The sequence below is a fragment of the Cyprinus carpio genome, chromosome A14, assembly GCF_018340385.1.
Source record: "Cyprinus carpio isolate SPL01 chromosome A14, ASM1834038v1, whole genome shotgun sequence".
Taxonomy (NCBI): domain Eukaryota; kingdom Metazoa; phylum Chordata; class Actinopteri; order Cypriniformes; family Cyprinidae; genus Cyprinus; species Cyprinus carpio.
The window spans coordinates 9,250,757-9,274,817 of NC_056585.1; the positions used below are offsets into that span (position 1 = coordinate 9,250,757).

Sequence of the window (24,061 nt, forward strand, 5' to 3'; positions counted from 1 at the left end):
GCCAGTCAACAACAGGGTTATTAGAGTTAACTAAAACCATGAAAACCTGAAAAAAAAAACACACACACACACACACACACACACACACACACACACACACACACACACACTAAGAGAAGCATAAATTATTTATCTGTTTTGTATTTTTTATTTTATTCAATAATTATAATTAAATTTATTTCCGCAAGCTGCCAAGTCAGCATTTCTCATTTTCATTTATTTTAACTTAATATACTAAAATAACTGAAATAAAAATTAATTTTATATATATATATATATTATATATAGGTTATTATAGTAAAAAAAAAAAAAAAAGAAAACATGAGAAAAACTTATATCACATAAAATAAATCTTTAATAGTATCCTAGTGATTCTAACCCTGGAGTAGCGCATACGCAGGTCACAGGAGCTGACTGTAGATCAATGCGGTCTGCAGCACTTACACACACAGGATGCAGTGACTGCAGGCAAGCCTTTATGAAGAAAGCTTTTAGCACCTGAATGTTTCGATTATGATCTATCAGCTGTGAGCATGAGCTCACTTATGGAATATTAAATAGATTATGTAGAAAGATGAGCAAGCAAAACTCACTCTCTCTTGCTTGTAAGGCATCATAATTTGATACACTAGCTTTCAAAAGTTTGGGGTAGGTGAAATTTTTAATGCTTTTAAAGTCTTTTATGCTCATAGAGACTGCATTTATTTGATAAGAAACAAACAAACAAACAAAAAAACGGTAAAAATAATAAAAATGTGAAATATCATTTTTAAAGTAGCCGTTTTCTATGTGAATTTATTGTAAAATGTAATTTTTTCCTGTGATCAGAGCTGAATTTTCAGCATCATTACTCCAGTCTTCAGTGTCACATGATCCTTCAGAAATCATATTAATATGCTGATTTGATTCTCAAGAAACATTTCTGATTATTATCAGTGTTGAAAACAGTTGTGCTGCTTATTATTTTTGTGGAAACCCTGATATACTTCAGTGTAACTCACCGTGACTGTTTGTAAGCATGATATTTTCTTCTGTCTGTCTGTAGAGAAAGGATTCGTGGCTCTTTCTTCTCATCTGGACAGGAACGTCTCGGCGCAGCTTGGAGAAAACGTGGAGCTGACGGTGGAGATCCAGGCGTATCCCAAACCCACCGTCCACTGGACCAAAGACGGCACTGCTATTAGAGGACACAACACCAGACAGGAAAACGAGACCCGGTAAAGATCCTCTCAGTACATGAGCTCTATTAAACAACATTAAACCTTTCCACAGGATGTCAGACGTGTGCTCTGGATCTGCTGCAGGTTTGTCAGCACACTGACTCTGGTCAGGATCCGACTGGAGCAGATGGGTCTCTACACCGTCAGTGTCCAAAACGAAGATGACTTTAAAGACTTGACCTTTGACCTAGAGGTGAAAGGTGAGACAGTTTGACATCTATTTACACACCGCCCCATTTCCTGAAAACAGACACCTGTTTAAGTCTGGGCCAAGAATAACACCAGCTGTTGGTATCACTGTGAAACCCTGCATGTAATGTATTGCAATTTAATTTAGTTTGGTGTGGGTGAGATTTTTAATGCCTTTAAAGTCTTTTATGCTCATAGATGCTGCATTTATTTGATTAAAAATACAGTAAAACTTATAAAATGTCAAATATCATTATTAAGGTAGCTGTTTTCTATGTGAATTTATTGTAAAATGTAATTTATATCTGTGATGCAAAGCTGAATTTTCAGCATCATTACTTCAGTCTTCAGTGTCACATGATCATGTTTGGATTACTGTGAAACCATTTATTTTATTTTATTTTATTTTATTTTATTTTATTTTATTTTATTTTATTTTATTTTATTTTATTTTATTTTATTGACCAAATATTTGTGTTCAATATTTAATTAATTTTATTTAATGTAATTAAATATTTCACAAAATATTAATTTGTTTAATCTAGTTACATATGTAATTTAAATTTAAATAGTTTAGTTAAATGTTTAATTTATTTTTACAATTAATTTTACTTCATTCAGTATGTTATTTGTTTAATTGAATTACATATGTAATTTAAAATTTAAATAGTTGAATTTAATTTTGATGAAATTTGATAATTTTACTTTATTTAATATTTAAATAGTTTATTTTATTTTAATATTTCATTTAATGTATTATAATATAACCAAATATTTAATTTGTGTAATTTAATTACATATGTAATTTAATATTTATTTAGTTTAACCTATTTTTATGCATTTATTTGATAATTAACTTCATTTAATAATTCAATAGTTTAATTTAATATTTAATGTATTATTTAATTCATTTAATATATTTAAATATGTAATTTTATATTTAAATTGTTTAATTTAGTATAATTTAATATTTAATTCAATGTTTAATTTAATCTAAGTATATGTACTGTAATTTAATATTTAAATCTGTAAATTTAATTTAATATTTAATGGAAAATCTAATTGGTTTAATTCAATTAATAAATAAATAAATAAATTACTCATTACTTGTATTTAAAAATGACTATTCACCTGTAAGCTTCTTGATCGGTTATTTTCTCATATGTTCTGTGATATATTTTGTTTGTATCAATGTTGTTGACTGATGTCATTTCCTGTCTCTGTAGTTCCTCCACAGATAACTGAACTCTCTGACCATCAGCTGCCTGGTAAGAAGCACGCGGTCACCTGTGTGGCAGAGGGAGTACCGTCTCCCAGCATTCAGTGGTTCAGCTGTGACAGCATGCCCAAGTAATGACACACCTTCTTCATCATCATCATCATCATCATCATTACAAATACATCGTATATGAGTCCGTGCATTTGTTAGGCTCCCACCAAAGTGAGCAGCACATACCGTGAGGTGCAATACTAGATTATCAGCCAGCATTTTTTAAATATTTCCTCTTTAATGACTATCATTCATATTTAATATAAGCTGTTTGCGAGATGAGTAAATATAGGGCTGATGAGTTTGCAGAGCACTCAGAAAGCATTACATAAACACACACATCAGCGTAATGAAGTTTGTGTCTGTCCATCATCCAAACACTGATTAAAACACCAAAGAGCTGCACAGAAATACTTCTGTATGAATAATATATAGCACATATGCTGTAACGGCCATTAGTGCACACCTCTCCTATCACTGCACACTTCCGTCATGGGTGCAGCACACTTATGAGGCGCAGATATAATGCATGTATAATATTGGGTGTGTTTTATCTGGTTTGTAAATTGCCTTTGTGCATTTTGATGTGTATGTGTGTGTTTTTTAATTTTTTGTTATATATTTATTTATGTTTTTTGTGTGTTTTTTTTTTTTTTTTTTTATTTTTTGGATAATTTTTTTGTTAAACTACCAGAATATGACACAACCATATATGATTTATATATATATATATATATATATATATATATATATATATATATATATATATATATATATTTGGATAATTTATGTTAAACATTGTTTGACATATGTTAAACATTACCTTTGTTTAATATTTAATTTACTTAAATTTATATTTAATTTGATTAACTTAATGTAATTAAAAGAAATACTAAATCAAATAAATATTAAATTAAATAACAAAATATTTAATTGCTTTAAAAAACATCTAACTATTAAAACATTACATAGAGTAAAATTAATTATCAAATAAGGAAAAATTTATTTATTTGCTAATAAATTTACTTCATTTAAAAATAAGTAAATTTATTAGCAAATAAATATTGTTAAATTTAATTAGATATGTAATTTAATACTTAATTAGTGTCACTTTTTAATTAGTTTAATAAAGTTTAACTTAATAATTTAATTCTTAAGTAGTTTAACTTTTTAATTAGTTTAATAAAATATATTAAATATAATATATATTTTCTTACAGAAAATTAGAGAAACACTGCTAACATATCCTTGTATTGTGTAATAATAACTAATACATATATTACTGTACAGTATATACCGTACAGCTAATATGTATATGTAACTAATATGTATATTCTGTACAGTATGCAGAAATCAGTACACTAGTATTCCCTTCTGTTGTCATCAGGTGCAGTAACAAAAGTGTGGCGTGGAGCCCTCTAGTGGAGGATCCTGAGAAAGTCACCATCCAGACTAACTTCACCTACAACATCACGCGCAAGATCCACCAGGTGCACAGTCAGGTGACTCTCCTGCGGCCGCAGCTGCTCACCATCCGCTGCGAGGCCCGCAACGAGAGAGGAGCTCGAGCCCGAGACATCAGACTGGTCAACAGCAGTGAGTAACGTGTGTGTGTGTGTGTGTGTGTGTGTGTGTGTGTGTGTGTGTATGTGTGTCAGGAGGGTGTTAGAGCCTCTTTGTGAATGTGTGAAATGAGGATCTGTTGAATGGAGCAGCACCCGTGGAGATCAAACACAGAGTGACTTTTCGGATCCTCCAGGACTGCTTTCATTAGCTCCGTGAATGTGGCGTGAAACCCGTTGAGCTCATTGAGAACCTGATACTGGTTCAGCCGTGAGAAAACCCAGAAACACAAACACCTGCCAGAGCTGCGAAAACACTTCTTATTGACTCTATATCTATATGAGCCCACAGTCCCGGGCCGCCTTGAATTAAAGTCAACACGAGTCTTCGGTTTTGTACCATTTTACTTTCCTAACTTGACATATGTAAGGGTTATTCAATGAGAAAAAAAGAATGTAGCACAGGAAGTGATTGATTGGATAGTGAAACCTATCCAGTCTCTGTTTTACACTGTTTAGTGTGTTTTTGAATTGAGTTGATAAAAACTGTGTTTTCTCTCCAGCGCTGTTTTCTCAGGTGGCAGTTCTGGCTGCTGTCTTAGCGCTGGTGGTCATCGCCATCATCTCCATCATCATCCTCATCGCTGTGTGGAGGAAGGTCAGTGACCTCACATCCTGTCTGTCTGACTGAGACTTAGCATTTAGATTTAACATTGCTGAACTGGAACTCTGCAGAAGCCGCGCTATGAAATCAGGTGGAAGGTGATCGAATCGGTCAGTTTGGATGGGCACGAGTACATCTACGTCGACCCCATTCACCTGCCCTATGACCTGGCCTGGGAGATGCCGCGGGACAGTCTGGTGCTGGGTGAGAGCGGGATCTTAATATCTTATCTTAATACTCAGCTTTTCCTGTACATGGACACTGAATGTGGCCAAAAACACAACTGTTTAGCAGCTGCCTATAGCAACCACTCACTGTTGGTAAGTCCAGATGTTTATGTATTGAAATGCATGTGTTTCTTCAGGTCGGACGCTGGGATCTGGAGCCTTCGGGCGTGTTGTCGAGGCGACGGCGTACGGTTTCGGCCACTCCCAGTCTGCCACTAAAGTGGCAGTGAAAATGCTGAAATGTGCGTGTGAAACACTCGGTTACACACACGTATGTGAGTGTGATTGATGATTATAGTTAATCGTGTTGTCTGCTCACTGCAGCGACGGCACGGAGGAGCGAGACTCAAGCTCTGATGTCTGAACTCAAGATCATGAGTCACCTGGGTCCTCACCTCAACATCGTCAACCTGCTGGGCGCCTGTACCAAACACGGTGAGCAGACAGCAGCCGAGCCTTCCTAGACAACTCCTTAGATCAGACCTTTTGAGGAGTTCATTTCAGGTTTGTTGTGTCTTTATTTGTTGTTCCACAGGTCCGCTGTATCTGGTGACAGAATACTGTCGCTATGGCGATCTGGTTGACTATCTGCACAGGAACAAGCACAGCTTCCTCCAGCACTACGCCGACAAGAACCACATCACCAACGGCAACCAGATCTGTAACGACAGCGATGTGTCGACCAGGAAAGAGTAAGACAAACGAACATGTGATTTCATTCTCCTATTGCACATATCAATAAAAGTTTGGAATGATTATTATTTTTTATGTTTTTGAAAGAAGTGTCTTCAGTTCACCAAGGCTGCATTTCCTAAATTATTTATTTAAGCTATTAAAAATGCAGTAAAAAATATTATTGCAATTCAAAGAAGCTGTTTTCTATGCGAATACATTGTAAAATGTCATTTATTCTTGTGAATAAATTGTGCAAAAGTGAATTTTCACCAGTCTTCAGTGTCACATGATCCTTTAGAAATCATTCTAATATTCTAATTTGATGCTGCTTCATGTTTTGTGGAAACCATGATACATTATTGTTTAAAAGTTTGGAAATATATACTTTTATTCAATGATGCATTAAATTAATTAAAAGTGGCAGTGAGGACAATTATGATGATACAAAAGATTTCTATTTAAAAAAAATGGGGTTCTTTTGAACTTTCTATTCATCAAAGAATCCTGAAAAATAAAATGCATCACAATTTCCACAAAAACACTGATAATGATCAGAAATGTTTCTTGAGCAAATCAGCATATTAGAAGGATTTCTGAAGGATCATGTGACACTGTAATGATGCTGAAAATTCAGCTTTGATCGCAGGAATAAATTACATTTTACAATATTTAAAATAGTAATAATATTTCACTGTTTTTAGCAAATAAATGCATCCTTGGTGAGCAGAGGAATCAAAAGCTTTTGACTGGTAGTGTGTGTTTAAAAATAACATGAAGTGTTATGGTTAATATCATCATGCTCGAGTGTAGCATTTGATGAAGTAAACCAAATGTAATCAGGTTATGTATCTGTGCTTTGCAGATACGTGTCGTTCGGCAGCGAGTGTGATGGAGGATACATGGACATGACCAAAGACGAGCAGACCGAATATGTGCCAATGCAGGAGCTCTCCGACTCTATCGAGTACGCAGATATCCAGCCATCACCCTACGAGTCTCCTTACCAGCAAGACATCTATCAGGAGCAAGGTACAGTACATACTCATCCCGCTGTCTGCAGACCTTCAGATCAACTACAGCTACAAGCCTCTCAAAGCTCTGCGTTACTGTGGTTTGACCACATTTAGTCAGTCTTCTTAACACAGCATCTATAGCAAGCACCCAGAAAACCTTAAATACCTACGTAAAATGATCAATTTAATATATAAAATAAAAATATTCATTATAAAACATATACAATTGTGCATTTTAATTGCATTGCATTTATTAATAATAAATATACTTTATGCAAATAAAAAAATAATAATTTATATAAAATTGTGCATTTTGATTGCATGTATTAATAATAGTCACAATAAACAATTATTTCAGAAACATTTTTTAATTGCATTGCATTTGTTTTTAATAATAATTAATAGCACAGTAAATTCAGAAAAGTAAATAGGAATTAAAAATAATAATTATTAATAATAATCACAATTAACAATTATAAGAAACATTTCTGATTATTAACAGTGCTGAAAACAGTTGTGCTGCTTTCAAAAGCCATTCAAAAGTTTGGGGTCAGTAAAAAAAATAATACTTTTTTCAGCGGTACGTCAGAGAATGCCATGGTATTGCATGTTTTTTTGTATTTGCAATCAGATGTTGTGTGTGTGTGTGTGTGTGTGTGTGTGTGTGTGTGTGTGTGTGTGTGTGTGTGTGATTAATTGTGTGTGTTTATCACAGGTCACAGGGTGGATCAGTCTCTGGTCATCAGTGATTCTCCAGTTCTGAGCTACACTGATCTCGTGGGTTTCAGTTATCAGGTGGCCAAAGGCATGGAGTTCCTGGCTTCAAAGAATGTGAGTGTCTGTCTCACACACACACACACACACACACACACACACACACACACACACACACACACACACACACACACACACACACACACACTATGGAGACAGATTAGTCTCAAATATAATTCACGCAAAAAACACGATTCACACATGCGTAGACAATTTCACATGCATGAAACCTAATTCACGTGCACACAAAAAAAATTCACGTGCATGAAAAAAATATATATTCACAAAAAGCAATTCACATGCGCAAAATAAAATTATATATTCATAAAATACATTTCACAAATGCATAACACAATTCGTAGATATACAACTGTGCACAAAAACCTTTGAATGTTTAAAATGTACGAGTGTCTGAATGTACAAATCGTCATTTACTACGAATCCACTCGATTTTTGTGTGTGTGTTTTTGAGACTTTCCTGGCAGAGCTCTCTTCCCACTTTGGTCTGTCGTACTCTTTAGCCAATCAGATGCGAGCTTACCATTCAACCAATCATATCATAAGCCACTGAGAGTGCATTCAGAAGCTCGCAGGCATCGGGGAGACGTCAAGAGAGAAGCCCATAGAAGCCCTGGCGTTACATTTTAAAATACTATACAAAATAATTAATCAGAATACTTACTCCTGCTCACTCACGCCAAAGATCTCCCCGCTCAAGCTCGCCGTCTCTGCAAGATTAACGATGGCAGTTTGCACGCACAGCTACTAGAAGATTTACATCTGTCAGACAGGTTGCTGACGTCATCAAGCTTAGTTTGAGTCTGCGCGCGTCAGAAAATAGAAGTTCTAAAAATCGCTAAAAATCGGGCTTTACTTGTCTCAATTGAGTTCCAATTGGGTCGCTGTGTCCATTTTTTTTTACTGTCTATGGGATTACTGATGTAAAGGCTTAATTTCTGTTCTAATTAATCCATATTGCGCAAAAGGTGCGCAGAATCGTGCTCCTTGAATGCACTCTCAGCGGCTTATGATATGATTGGTTGAATGGTAAGCTCGCATCTGATTGGCTAAAGAGTACGACAGACCCATGTGGGAAGAGAGCTCTGCCAGGAAAGTCTCAAAAACACACACACACAAATCCGAGTGGATTCGTAGTAAATGACGATTTGTACATTCAGACACTCGTACATTTTAAACATTCAAAGGTTTTTGTGCACAGTTGTATATCTACGAATTGTGTTTTGCATTTGTGAAATGTATTTTATGAATATATAATTTTATTTTGCGCATGTGAATTGCTTTTTTGTGAATATATATTTTTTTTCACGCACGTGAATTTTTTTTGTGTGTACGTGAATTAGGTTTCATGCATGTGAAATTGTCTACGCATGTGTGAATCGTTTTTTTGCGTGAATTATATTTGAGACTAATCTGTCTCCATACATACACACACACACACACACACACACACACACACACACACACACAAATCTAAATGAGCACATGTCAACTCTGTTGTTTAATATTAAGCCTACAGACACACTCAGACCCTAAATCTTTATCTTTATGACAGTTTTGTCAAACACACACATACTTTGGGATACATGGGTATGCGAGAATGTCATTGTTGAAATGTTTAAATAGCAAAAAATGATATTCTTCCACAGTATTTAGTTTTTCCAGTACAAATATCTAAACATTCTTAAATCAAGATACATTTACTTGAGACACAAAATGACTTAAAATATTAAGACTTAAATGAAGTGAGTTTATGAGTTAAACAAGAACAAATATCTGTCAATGGGTTCAAAATAAACGTGTTTTCCTTTTTCATTTGAAAAAAAAAAAACAAAAAAACAAAAACAGAAACAGAAAATAAGACTTAATATGTGAAGTCATTTTGCTTCTTAAGCGAATGTAAGTTAACTTACTTTTTTCATTTGTAATGGAAAAGACAAAAAAAGTCCAGTCAATGTATTCATTTAGACAATGTAAAAATACAATGTAATTCACATGAAATGAAAAGTAAAAATACAGAAAATAATAGTTTAAACCTAATTAACTACAAAAAGGTTTTTTTTTTTTTTTTTTTTTTTTTTTTAATGAACTTCTTGACTATAGTTGTATTTATACACGTTAGATGCCCCATGAGGAATTAAGATAAGCTGTCAAAATTTGTGAACATATTTCAGCAATCTGTCTCCACAAATATGTATTATCTTTATTCCATATTAGTCCAGGATAAGTCATAGTGTTACACATGCTTTACTAGGCTGCTTGCAATGCTGAAAATAAAATCTGTAACACATGATAAAATAAATGTGTTGTGTTCTGACTATAGATAATGGCAATAGCTAGTAAGACCTGCCATTTCTAAACATTAGACCGAAAATGATCACATTAATCCAATTGCTCACCTTTCACCCAAAAGAGTCTGTCATGCATGTTTTAATATAAACTCACATCACCATCTACTGACGGAAATGGGAAATGCATCCCTAGTAAGTTGACTAACCTTCTTCTTTGAAATAATAAGAGAAACTGCTAAGTAAAGCGTCTTTCTGTCTGTCTGTCAGTGTGTCCATCGGGATCTGGCAGCAAGAAATGTTTTGATCTGTGAGGGCAAACTGGCCAAGATCTGTGACTTTGGACTGGCTAGAGACATCATGCACGACAACAACTACATCTCCAAAGGCAGCGTACGTGCATCCTGTGGTTTTTACTGTCTCTACGACTGTAATAAAGCACAAAAAAAACAACAACAACACATTCAATCAAACAAACTCTGGTTGCTGATTAAAGGGGCTGTGTGTTTGTCTGCAGACGTTTCTTCCTCTGAAGTGGATGGCACCGGAGAGCATCTTTCATAACCTGTACACCACGCTGAGTGACGTCTGGTCCTACGGCATCTTACTGTGGGAGATTTTCACTCTTGGTCAGTCTGTTCGCTTATTCTTTCTCCACACTATGCTTTTGTGCAAATTAATATTAAATGTTAGTCTCCCAAATAGAAATGAACAATAAAGTATGTTTGACCTGAAATGTGTGTTCTGAGCAAGCATGGGTTTGATTTCCAGGGGAATGCACGCTTTGAAAACATTTATAGATTGAATGCAACAAAAGTAGATTTTTATTTTTGTTTATTCAAATTAAAACTAAAACCATATAGCATTTTTATTACTTAAAATAGAAAACTTATTTCATTTTGGCAACATTTTTCATTTTCATTTAGTGTAAACTGAAGTACTAAAATAACTCAAATTAATAAATAAAAATTAATAAATACCATAGAAATATATTTTTTTAAATGACAAAAGCATATAACAAAATAACTAAAATATATAGAAAATATAAAATTAAAATCTTATTCAAAATAAGTAAAAAAATAAATAAAAATAGTATATCAATAGTATATCAATGATACTAAAATAACACTGGTATAAATGTAATGTTAATGACTTTTACTTTTAGCCAGCTGAAGTTGTATAAATGTAATATTATAATTTAACAACGGAAATTGAAATATAAAAATATCTAAAATCTATACAGACATTAAAAAACAATAACTTAAGCTTCAAGATTAAAATATAAACATGAAAATAAAAACATTCAAAATATTAATATAAACTATCATCGCATCTTAGTTACACTAAAATAACACTATTAATTTTTGTTAACATTAATAAAAATACAACTGTTCATTGTTATATTTCATGTTAGATCAGGTCCATTTAATAATATAACAGATACATTTTTTGGTTTTAATAATGTAATAAATGTTTAAATGAACATTAACTAAGATAAAAAATTTTATTGTTAGTTCATAGTAATGTAGTTAAATAATGGAACTATTTTAACAACTGAAACCTAACAGTAAAGTGTTACCAATTCTTTCACAGGTCTTTTTGTCTGTAAGAGATTTAAAACAATTAATTTTAAGCATGTAAGTGCTCAGTGTTGAATCACTAACAACCTAAAGCTTTCTGTTCTTTTACTCCCAGAGTTTCTGCTTTTTAAAACTTGAAAATCTGTCTTTATTGGTGATTTTGTGTGTGATTTTTGCAGGAGGAACCCCGTATCCAGACCTGCCCATGAATGAGTTGTTTTACAGCGCTCTGAAGAGAGGATACCGCATGGCCAAACCCTCGTACGCCTCCGACGACATGTATGTCTGAATGAGGTTACATAAACAGGCTACTTGCTTATTATTGCACATATGCTCGAGTTATACAGTCATACAGTGAATCACGTTTAAGTGCATAGTAACAGGCAGGTTTGTTTTAAAAATGAAATCCTGGAAATTTCTTGTGGCTTTTGTGAATGAGTGACAGCGGATTTGGAGTGAATGCTGGTGCTTTTGTTCCTCTACAGTTATGAGGTCATGAGGAAATGTTGGGATGAGAAGTTCGAGAAGCGTCCGGAGTTCTCCTTTTTGGTGCACACATTGGGGGACATGCTGTCAGATGGCTATAAAAAGGTTTCCTTTATGTTTCCTCTTTCATTTCCACGGTTACTGCATAGTTTTGCAAAGAAATTGTAATTGTAATATTCATTTTCTCAGTAATTCTGTTGTGATGACTTGCTAGAGTACTTTCTGAAATCACACAAAGGAACATGCACCAATACGCAGAATTTAAATTTAAATGCATTAATGATGCATTCAAATGGGAATGATTTTAAATATATGAATGAGAAACATTGACACATTTTAAACAAACCTTCTGTCATATGAATAAACTATAAAAAATTAAAGGTCACAAAGCAATTCTAATGATAAATTTAAAAAATTGTTTCTTGAAATAAAATTAACGTTAAATAAATGAAAATATAAAAAAATGTAGTTGCTATGGAAATATTTATTTTTTTCGTTTAGTTTAACTTAAAGTACTAAAATAACTATGATGTTGCGATGTTCATCACGATGCCAAATAACCTTCCAGTACATCAGTAGTATTATTTTGCATTTGACTTAAGTGGACAGTGGCCAGTAAAATGCCTAATGTATGAGTTCATAACTTGTGCTGTGAAGTATGCGAATAATGACAATAAAAATAACCAGACCTCTTAGCAAATAATCAGAATAATGAAATAGCATGTAAACTGGAGTGAAGAGGTTTGCTTGTGTCATGTAAACATCTTACTGCGATTAACGTGATCATCAGTGGTGTGCGGTGCTGTTCTGAAATGGAGGCAAAGTCCCCAAAGTTTTTTTTTTTTTGTGTGTGAAATTTCAATATATTATATATAGATATAATATATATATATATAGATATAAATAAAGTAATTATATATATATATATATATATCTTTTTTTTTTATTATTAAATTCAGGCCTCAGTCACAGTTTCTTGGTTAAATAAACATTACTTACACTATCAGAAAAATAGGTTCTAATATTATTATTGTTATTTTTTTCTTATCTCTTTACTTTTAATTGCTGCTGGACAATAACCAATAATTTGTATTATATAATATTTTCCCTATATTTTCCTAATGACAAACACTTTTTTGCCATTTTTATCATTCATAGGATACCGTAATAAATATTGGAGGTTAGAACGATTCCAAGGGCCTGAGGGAGAGGAGGCCTGGAAGATTCCAAGGGCATAGTGTCAGAGGGCCCAGAAACCATAGCGGCGCCCCTGTCCGTGATGGTCACAGCGCTTCATTTTGGATACAAAAAAAAAAAAAAATGTCAGGTCATGCAAAGACTATCTTGTCTCTTTGCATTTGAATCTAGGTTTATTCACACTGGACCTTGAAAATCTCTATGTGAACACACTAAGTGTCCCCCATGTATTCTACGCCCATGCTCCAACAGATCATGTTTACATGCCATTTTAAGTCTTATTTTGACATAACAAAGTGGTTATATCTAAGTGTGAGAGTTGTTTACTTACTTTTTTATTAGTCTTTCCATTAATGCCATTATATTGTTCATTCAGACTGATTCGCACATGAACACAAGAAGCAGGATTTATCGCATGAACCAATCACAGCTGAGCATAACCAGTCAGATCCAATCATATCGTGATGGAGGCTTTGCCTCTTCTCACATGACTTTCCTCCATTCATTCTTAATTACCCCCCACCAAACTCACTGAAGGCTTTAGTTGGTCTGTTAAAACTCAATGGGCTCAGGGGAGTTGAGAGAGAAGTGGATTCCCGCGGTTACTTTACCTGCTGGTGTCGCTATTGGACATTGTTTCTTTAGAAAGATGAGTAATTTATACACTTTTTAATGTAATATTTTGTAATATTGGCGATGTTTTATTTTTTGTACTACAATTTTTTTTTCTCATCCAATATTTTGAGGAGGATCTGCCTCCCTTACCTCTTTGGTGGAAATGCCTCTGGTGATGCCTCTGGTGATCCCAAATCAATAAACGCATTCATTTCCACGGTTACTCAAACAGTGAATAAATTATATGCAGAAAGCAAGAACATTTAGATTATCACAGAACATTATTATCAGTGATGAGAAAATTTGGGAGAGTGCAGAATTTAGTCAGTACACACACACTCAAAACTCATTGCTGTAAATTAAATTGCTGTAAAAACATGTACAAAGAAATCTGATGCAACATGAGCAGATCTAAATTTAAAGACCCAATCAACATGTTCCATTTTCATTTTCACTTTATTCTTTATATTTAGTTTAATTGGGAAGTCGTGGCCTAATGGTTAGAGAGTTTGATTCCTAATAAGGTTGTGGGTTTGAGTCTCGGGCCGGCAATACCACGACTGAGGTGCCCTTGAGCAACGCACAAAGAACCCCCAACTGCTCCCTGGGTGCCGCAGCATAAATGGCTGCCCACTGCTCCGGGTGTGTGTTCACGGTATGTGTGTGTTCACTGCTCTGTGTGTGTACACTTTGGATGGGTTAAATGCAGAGCACGAATTCTGAGTATGGGTCACTCACCATACTTGGCTGTATGTCACTTTCACTTTCACTAATTGTGCAGGGGCAATTTTGTCCCAAACGGTTGTTATGGAGGGTGGGCACCGACCGGCAGAAACATAAATCGGCGCCTATGGATACAAATATATAATTTTCGCTTTATTACTTTATAAAATCACACAATGAAAAGGAAACTTCAGAGAAACACAGAACTTAAACATTCAGTCAAACTCAAATGCATTAATAATCTATTTAAATGGGAGCCATTTTTAATTTAAGAATGACATATTGACAAATATTTAGCAAACCATCTCTTTTATTGTTTTAATATATATTATAATCATATTTTGTTGTTAGTTTATTATTATTATATTATTAATCTTTTTTTGTCCATCTTTTGCTGAAGTACTTTCTAAAATCACTCTGAACCAAACTAACCTTGCAGTCTTGGTGAGCAGAGAGATTTCTTTTGAAAACATAAAAAAAAAACATAATTATTCCAAACTTTTGAGCAATAGTGTACACTAATGAGGGGAGAAATTAACCTTTTTAAAACCTTCAAAGCAAAACATGCATCAGAGATCAGGTAAAAACCATAGATTAAGCATCATCATCATAATGTGTCTCCTCAGAGATACTCTCAGGTCAGCGACAGCTTTCTGAAGAGTGATCACCCTGCGGTGGCCCGTGTGAAGCCACGTGTCCCGTCTCCATTCCCGGGAACCTTAGATCCGAGCCCGAACCCTACCCCGCGCCCACAGGTCAACAGAGACATCGCTGATGCTCCGCATAACGAGTACATCATCCCCATCCCCGATCCCAAACCGGGGGAGGAGACCCAGGACGGGCCGGTGCTGACGGAAATCCCCTCGAGGTAACGCTGACTTCCTGTGTGCTCAAAAATAAATCCGACGACCACAGAGGATGAAGGAAAGATGAGACATCACCTCTTCCTCTTCCTTACACAGGGGGACCACTTCTCTTTTTATTCAAAACCGCATTAATCATCTGTTTATCAGTGCAAAGGAAGTCATTTTAACATGAGAATGAGAGCATACTTAAACTGTGATTGATGGATTGATTGATTGATTTTACATTTGTTTATTTGGTCAAGCAACATATGTATCCATGATATAAATTGGTTTGTCATGTTTGTTCAGTGTTTTTTTAATATTTATACATTTTGATCATTTAATATGATAAAATATAAAATATAAATAATATAAAAATATATAATATTAATGTGATGAATTATCAGTATGTGTGTGTGTGTGTGTGTTTGTATATATATATATATATATATATATATATATATATATATAGGTTATGTGTGTGTATGTGTGTGTGTGTATGCAGTATATACATATATCAGATATACAGTGTGTATGTATAATTTATATAATAATATAATAAAACAAAGGCTATTTTTTTTTACATGTATTAATTTGATCAAGCAACATATATGTTATAAAATATGTTTTTATTTATTAATTTATTAAGATGTATGTTCCATATTTTTATAATAAATATAAATAATGTAATATGATAAAATGGAGTATATAATATAAATAATATATAATATTAATGTTATTAATATATTATTATAGTTAGATATAATATAATATAAATACTGTATTTGTAACAAATAATTTATCACATTTACTATGAATATGTTCCTCTGATTTTTGACAGAGTGTTGCAATACTGGGTCTCAATTTTCAATACTATTTATACTGATTTATCATCTTATATATTTTATATTACATTAAGTTCATTAGAAAATTAATTACTGACTTTTCTTTAAAGATCTTGTCTTCTATATGGATGTAAAAATGACTTACAGTTATGACCCAGAAATCCTCTTTTAAAGAATGTGCTCTTTGTTTACGGCTCCTCCTGGAGGTTCAGACTTTATAACAGTGTGTGTGTGTGTGTGTGTTTGTGTGTGTGTTATTGTGATGTTAAAGGTGCTCTTTATTTCTCTTCTAAAGCTTGTTAAGTTCTGATGAGGAGACGGTCTCCATGGAAACCCCGAGCACCGAACCCGAGCACGAGGAGCTGCTGCCAGATCATTCTGGAAGTCCAGAAGTGGAGGAGAGCTTCCTGTGACACACTCCTGCTTCCTGTCATCATGAAGTAATTTTAATGTACATTTTGAGCAGATTTTTATCAAATGCATCAGAATGATATGCTAGATTTCCTCATGTGCCCTTAAAAACCGTCTGTGAAGGCTTGAACCAGACCAGTTTTTAATTTGTTTTGTATTCTTTCTTACTGAGGTGGTACAATGCAGTATTAAAAACTGCAGAAGGCAAAGCTACAATCAGCTGATATGTTCATTAGTTGTGTTATGGTTTAAAATCAAACTTCAAACTGTCAGTCAGCACACAAATATGATATACTATATTGTACTTTTTTTGTGTTAAAATCAATCTCAGCATTTTTGAAATTGAGTGCATATTTCATTTCTATATTCAGACAGCTGTCTGTGACTTGATTTTAACTTCAGACCTTTTTTGTCAAGATTCTTGTAGCAAACTTGCACTTTAATGTTTATGAGTGATTGGAGCAAATATATTATACACACCCATGTGATTATTTGTGATTTCATTTTCTATTTTTACATTCCACAAATGGAACTGACAGAACCATGGAAGCCTGTTTCCACCACAGATAAAAAAAAATTCCGAGATGTAATCTGGCAGTTCTGAGAAAAAAAGTTGTGAGGTATAAACTCAGAATTCTGTCTGTTTGGACTTTTCTTCTCAGAATTGAATTTTTTGTTGTTGTTATTGTTTTTGTTATTGTTTTTTAAAATGGAAATGTTAAATTTGAAAGTTTATTTTTAGTTTTTCTGACTTTTTTCTCACAAATATGAGTTTGTCTAACAATTCAGATTTTTAAATGCAATTATGAGTTTATATCTCATAATTCCGACTATTTTCTTTCGCAAATATTTTAAATTATCTTTTATTTTTTTTATTGACTGTATGGGTTTTTATATTTTTGTTTTTTAGTTTTTTTTCTTATATTAAATATTTTATTCTGACTATTTTCTTTTTTAATTTTTCCCACAATTATGAGTTTATATCTCATAATTCCAACTTTTTTCTTTCGCAAATGTATATCACAAATCTGACTTTTTTCATCATAGTTAGGAGTTTATATCTCATAATTCAGTCTTTTCCCCCTGCAATTACAAGTTTGTCTCACAATTTTGACTTTTTCCCACAATTATGAGTTTATATCTCATAATTCCGACTATTTTCTTTCGCAAAGCTTATATCACAAATTGGACTTTTTTCTTCACAGTTAGGAGTTTATATCTCATAATTCAGACTTCCCCCCTGCAATTACAAGTTTGTCTCACAATTCTGACTTTTTGTCACGTAATTCAGTTATCTTTTTTTTAATCCCATCTTGGAAACAAGCTTCCATTCAGAACACAAGGCAGATTACTATACAATCAAGCTGTTAAGTGTGAGATTCATACTAACAGTATATCTGAACTGACTCTGTACATTAGAAAGTATATCTGAATGACACACGGTACATGAGAAAAACATCATTTAGCAGATATTTTCCATCCAAAGCATTTTATATTCGAGATCATTTAACATGCTCTTGGCAGGTCTCTTTCATTAAGATGAAACTTTACATGCAGCAAAGGTATTTCATCTTCAAATTATTAGTTCAGTATCATCCACATGAGTACTAAACATTGAACTTTACTTCATGCAAGCATTTAATATACTCAAACACAGTTTGAGAAGGTGATCATAAAGGCTTCATTTTATATGCTCGTCTTGTTTATTATTGATTTTAACTCTAGGCATTCATATGTATGCACAAGGCCTTATTAAAATTGCACATTTCAGTACATATATCACATAATAAAGTTACACACTCTAAGGTACCAAAGCTTTATGTATGTTTACAAGTATATTTTTGTATAGATATTTTGTACATTGCTCTTTTACACATTCTATGTACGATCAAAAATAAAACTCTGATAAAGTCTTTAATCATCTTTCTGTTGGTCTTTATAATGTTCAGTGGTTGCTCTTTCATGGTTTAGGAGATTTAAGTTATGCTCTACAGTATCAGCTTTGCTCCAGAGACGACAGACTTTAGCAGAATGCTCAGTTTGCTCCTAATTTAGTGTTGTTACTGTCTCTAAGAAACAATTGCGATTAACGAGAGCTGTGTAATTTTCATTTCTCGTGGGTTTATCATAACTTTATCATAACACTAAAACTGAAAAATAAATTAGACAAACATAGTAAAAATAGTGAAAATAAATAAAAACTTCTGACAATGACAAAAGTGCAGATCAAAATTACAAAATTAAAGAGAAATCTGAAAAAGCTAATTCAAAATATTAATAAAAACTGTAATGGTATATAAATAATACTTAAATAACACTGCTCAATACTGCCATTTTGAAGACAAAAAAAAAAAAAAAAAAACTCTGTCAAACTAATACTGTAATGTTTTAGGCAAAGAAATCCTGGTTTGTCTTCAGGATTTGATTTCAGTACATCTTACTGAAGACCTTTGAGATGTCAGTTTAATGGAGTATTCTGGAAATCATGTATTTCCTTCTGCAGACTAAAGCAACAGAAAAAGCCTTAAAGTGAACAAAATTGATTACAGGCAAATACAGCTGGAGTCTTTCTTCATCTGATATTAAAAGAAGCTGTTGATGGCCTGTTGTTGACATGTAAACACTGGTCATGGGGCTGAATGAACACAGGATTGTTTTGTTCAGGAGGTCATGGAGAGACTCCTGCAGTCTCAGTGATCAGGCTTCACATTCGTTTCACTTGAGTACCGCGGTGTAGATGGAAAACCCAAAGCCGACCGACTGAGGCCTGTTCAACCTCAGATTGAGCTTCAGATCAGAGATCATCAACACGCAACAGGAGCTTTGATGAAGATCTTCTCATCTCAATCTTAGGAGATTCACTGACACTCAGGTAAAAAACAAACAAAAAAAAACAATATATATTATTTTTTTCTGATAAAAATGATCAAATTTAAATGAAAAGAACAAATATTTGTCCATGGGTTAAGAAAAATAATCCTGTTGATTTATCTTACCCCATTTTTCTTGTTTAAGCATAAACTGATTTTTAAACTAAAACTAAAGCTATTAAAAACATTTATGTTCATTGAAACAAAGCTTAAAATATAAAAATCTGATGAAAACTTTTTAAACAAAAAAAATCTAACAAATGAAATAAACTCAAATTAAAACTAAAGTTACTAACTGGAAACAAATAAAAACTAAATACAAAAACTGAAATAAATGTTCCTAGTATTTTTTCTTTTGTCTTTTCCAGTACAAATATTTCAAAATCAAAATACTTTCACTTGAGAAAGAGCTATATACAATGTGTGCATAATTATTAGGCACAATGATATTCTGATAATTTTTTTTTTCAAGATCATTTTATCAATTCCAAACCACATCAATCTTAAAATCTACTATTAATTTTGTATTTGATCATTTATATGTGATATATATAATTACCCATGAAGGCTGGAAGTGTAAAACTCCTTATATTCAGTTGTGCATAATTATTAGGCATGTTTTCTTTTATATATACAATGAGGCAAAAAAGAGATTTAACTCAAACTAAAAGTCAAAAATTATTAAATGCCCATGAGAAGGATGCAATACTGTACAAGTGCAATGCACGTGCTGTACAAGTCTTGTTATCTGTTAAAAATGATCAGATTTAGGTGAGTTTATGCTTAAGACAAGAAAAAATAGTTGTCCATGGTGTGAGAAAAATAATCTTGATTTTTCTGACCCAGTTTTTCATGTTTTAAATGTAAACTTCATTTTGTTCACTCTTTCTGAAAACAAGATTTATAAATAGTCATTTTTCAGTAAATAATTCTCGATTTAAGGATGTTTTGATATTTTTACTAGAAAAGATAAAATACTAAATAATAATGATAAGTAAGTGTGCTTGCTGCTATTGTCGATTTTGATAATTTTGATGAATGATTTACATGATTTTTGGACACACTGATAGACTTAATCTTCACAAAATGTTTATTTTTGATGGTGTTTCTAGGATTATTGCACGGTCAGTTGATTTGCCACTGTTGTCATATCCTGTCAGACAAAAATGAGAAGTCTGTATTGAAGGTCCAAAGGATCAGTCCTTATTTCCTCTGAGACGCTGAAGACTGATGAACTATTGAACAGGAGCTGCTCCGAGATGTTTGCGCTCCTGCTCGTCTGCGGGATCCTGTTTGCTCAAACTCAGGGTGAGAAAATCAGCACTTACCTTACTGTAAGATCAAAAATTACAGATGAGATCTACTTCATGTTTTTTGTAACCTTTAAATAACATTTTAGCTGGACATTTTTACGTTTAAGAAAATGTCCCAAAAAACATGTTCAATGAATATTTTCCTAAAGTTCCCATTAAGTTATGAAAACATTATTTATGAATGTTCCCTAAACTTAAATGTATTAAAAAAAAAAAAAAAAATTCTTCCATTTTATCATTTTGCAAATGTTTCTTTAAAAGTTCTCTGAGCATTCTGAAATGAGTAGTAAAATTATACATTTATATATATATAACATATATACAAATATATATATATATATATATATATATATATATATATATATATATATGTTTTTGTGCTAACATTTTGAGAACATTAGCTTACTAAAAGACTAGAGAACATTCTCGTACTGTTACTGGAAGAACATTTTTTCATAACATTTTAAGAACGTTCCTCATTAGCTGGGTGGTGGCTCATTTGCGTCTGATTTTAATTCTTTAAAGAGAAACATCTAAGAGAATTTGATTCTAAAATGAGACGTAACTCTCCAATAAGTCTTCAGATGAATGAAAAGCCAATTTTTTTTTTTTTCCTAAATGTTGGTAACACTTTATTTTGATGGTCCCATTTTGAGCATTTTGTTGACAATAAGTGACACTACACCTACATACTAACTCTCATTAGAGTATTAGTAGACTGTTTGCTTAATATCTGCTAACTCTTTATTGTCATGGTCTCCCAACAGACATTCCACTAACTTTGCAAGTACATATCAACTTAATCTAACCCTAAACCGACCAGTCTACTAATACTCATAGACATGTAGGTGCAATGTTACTTATAGTCAACAGAATGTGATAAAGGGAGCATCAAAATAAAGTGAAACCACAAGTTCAGAAAGTTCTCTAAATATTCTTAATTGGAAAAATACAGAGAAATTAAGAATTACAAATAACATTGCATAAAAGTATTTCTGTCTCAGTATTTGTCTTGTTTTCCAGTACAAATATCTAAACATTCTTAAATCTAGATACATTTACTTGAGTTGCAAAATGACCTTTTTAAGGTGTTTATATATATATATATATATATATATATATATATTATATATATATATATATATATATATATATATATATATAATATATATATATATACAATTAAATACAGTACAATAACAGATATCTACCAGCAGGGTCAGAAAGAAAATTACTTATTTTCAGTTTGATTTACTGCAAAATGCATTTTCTGACCCCGTCGGCAGATATTTGTTCTTGTTTAAAAAATAAACTTACAGTAGTTCTAATTCTGTCATTTTGCATCAGATATTTGCACTAGAAAATGACAAAATATTGTGGAAGAACATCAGTTTTTCCAGTCTACTCACTTTGGGGAATTTTATATATTGTAAACTGGTTCTTTAATTGATATTAAATTCTTAGTATAGCTTGTTGAAAAGAGTTTGAATATGATAGGGAAAAAAGTCTTAATGATACCGGTCTGTGCATCAGATGGGAAAGCAGAAGTGAGAGGAGGATCCGGATGTTTGGGCTGATTGCGCAGTACAGATCACTGACTCCACATGTTCTCTCAAAAAACCCCCCACCCCCCCCCACACACATGCACATTGATTGCGCAGTACAGATCACTGACTCCACATGTTCTCTCAACTAAATTTTTTTAGACATCTAAGCAATAAAACCAGCCCAAGATCTGAGTGTTTCCATTATAAGGGGATAGTTCACCCAAAAATAAACTTTTGCTGAAAATGTATTCACCCTCAGGTAATCCAAGATGTAGATGAGTTTGTTTGTTCATGGTAACAGATTTGGTGAAATGTAGCATTACATCACTTGCTCCCCAATGGACCCTCTGCGGTGAATGGGTCAGAATGAGATAAATCATCTGATAAAAACATCACAATAATCCACAAAACAAGTAATCCACACCACTACAGTCCATCAATCAATGTCTTGTGTAATGAAAAGCTGTGAGTTTGTAATAAATACATAATCAGGACTTTTTAAACGTTTTAAGCTTTATGCTTTTAGAGTCCATAATACGTAAGAAAATGCTTCCTCCAGTGAAAAAGTCCTTTTGTCCTCTCACATCAAAACCCACCAGCGTATTTGTCTAGAACAGTTTTGGCTTGTAAACGGTGCTTGATCTGTGCATATTTCTCTCTCGTTATTATGGAATAGGGACTCATATATTAGCAAAGATTTGAAGTTAAAAAGGTCTTGACGGATTTGTTTCTTACAACCAGCTTTTCATTTCACAAGACAATAACTGATGTACTTGAGTTATGTGTATTACTTGTGGATTATTGTGATGTTTTTATCAGCTGTTTGGACTCTCATTCTGACGGTGCCCATTCACTGCAGAGGATCCATTGGTGAGCAAGTGATGTAATGCTAAATTACTCCAAATCTGTTCCCATAATGAAACAAACTCATCTACATTTTGGATGGTCATTTTTAAGCATTCAGTTTTGGGGGAATTATTCCTTTAAAGAAGTGTGTCATAATCTGGTCAGCATTCTTTTCTCAAACACAAATCTGAAAGAGAACTTTGTAAACCAAGATATATGTGGTCAGATCTTGTGTGAAAACCAAGGGACTTTACAACAAACAATTACATTGAATGGTTTGTGGTTTGACAAACCATTCAGTATGACACAACCACATGACACTTCTTCAGCTATTTCTGTTCTGTTTCACATACTATTTAATATATATATATATATATGGACTTTACAACAAACAGTATATATAGTATATATAGTATATATATATATTTAAAGTGTGCAGTATGCAGTACACTAGAGTTTGAATTCAAGTTGTCACCTTTATTTATAGCACTTTGTACAATAAAGATTGTTTAAAGTGTCATATGATGTTGCTAAAAAGAACATTATTTTTTCTATTTGGTGTAATGAAATGTGTTTATGCAGTTTAAGGTAAAAAAAAAAAAAAACACTATTTTCCATATAATGTACATCATTGTTTCTCCTCTATGCCCCACATTTATGAAATGTTTTGTTTTAAACAAAGCTCATCGGTCTGAAGAGTGATGTATGCTCTGATTGGCCAGCTATCCAGTGCTTTGTGATTGGCCGAATGTCTCAAGCGTGTCACAGAAATGTTACACCCCTTTTCGTACTGTGATGTGTGTCCTGGTCAGAACACCGGCGAGACAAGACAAAAACAATAAAACCCATTTCAAATGAGCCATTTGTTGTATCCAGTGGGGAC

At 33.0% G+C, this 24,061-nt stretch overlaps 2 protein-coding genes across 5 annotated transcripts in view; both read left to right on the top strand.

Annotated features, from left to right (window-relative positions):
- LOC109046274 (platelet-derived growth factor receptor beta-like) overlaps positions 1-17,268 on the top strand; it is a 51,003-nt gene extending 33,735 nt beyond the window's left edge. For all 3 annotated transcript variants that reach the window (XM_042770577.1, XM_042770576.1, XM_042770578.1), the window contains exons 7-23: positions 1,046-1,217; positions 1,305-1,420; positions 2,636-2,759; positions 4,067-4,275; positions 4,805-4,899; positions 4,977-5,109; positions 5,270-5,374; positions 5,457-5,567; positions 5,668-5,824; positions 6,670-6,836; positions 7,536-7,651; positions 10,171-10,293; positions 10,418-10,529; positions 11,660-11,759; positions 11,966-12,071; positions 15,128-15,369; positions 16,487-17,268. In XM_042770577.1, the coding sequence (XP_042626511.1) occupies positions 1,046-1,217; positions 1,305-1,420; positions 2,636-2,759; positions 4,067-4,275; positions 4,805-4,899; positions 4,977-5,109; positions 5,270-5,374; positions 5,457-5,567; positions 5,668-5,824; positions 6,670-6,836; positions 7,536-7,651; positions 10,171-10,293; positions 10,418-10,529; positions 11,660-11,759; positions 11,966-12,071; positions 15,128-15,369; positions 16,487-16,604 (2,306 nt within the window). In that variant the 3' untranslated portion in view covers positions 16,605-17,268. The remainder of the gene's footprint in view (positions 1-1,045; positions 1,218-1,304; positions 1,421-2,635; positions 2,760-4,066; positions 4,276-4,804; positions 4,900-4,976; positions 5,110-5,269; positions 5,375-5,456; positions 5,568-5,667; positions 5,825-6,669; positions 6,837-7,535; positions 7,652-10,170; positions 10,294-10,417; positions 10,530-11,659; positions 11,760-11,965; positions 12,072-15,127; positions 15,370-16,486) is intronic.
- A 1,848-nt stretch (positions 17,269-19,116) lies between these two features.
- LOC109085854 (macrophage colony-stimulating factor 1 receptor) overlaps positions 19,117-24,061 on the top strand; it is a 30,369-nt gene continuing 25,424 nt past the window's right edge. Inside the window, exons 1-2 of one of the 2 annotated variants that reach the window (XM_042770581.1) lie at positions 19,117-19,474; positions 20,585-20,780. In XM_042770581.1, coding sequence (XP_042626515.1) covers positions 20,732-20,780 — 49 coding nt within the window. In that variant the 5' untranslated portion in view covers positions 19,117-19,474; positions 20,585-20,731. The remainder of the gene's footprint in view (positions 19,475-20,584; positions 20,781-24,061) is intronic. The other variant, XM_042770582.1, reaches the window with a different exon arrangement.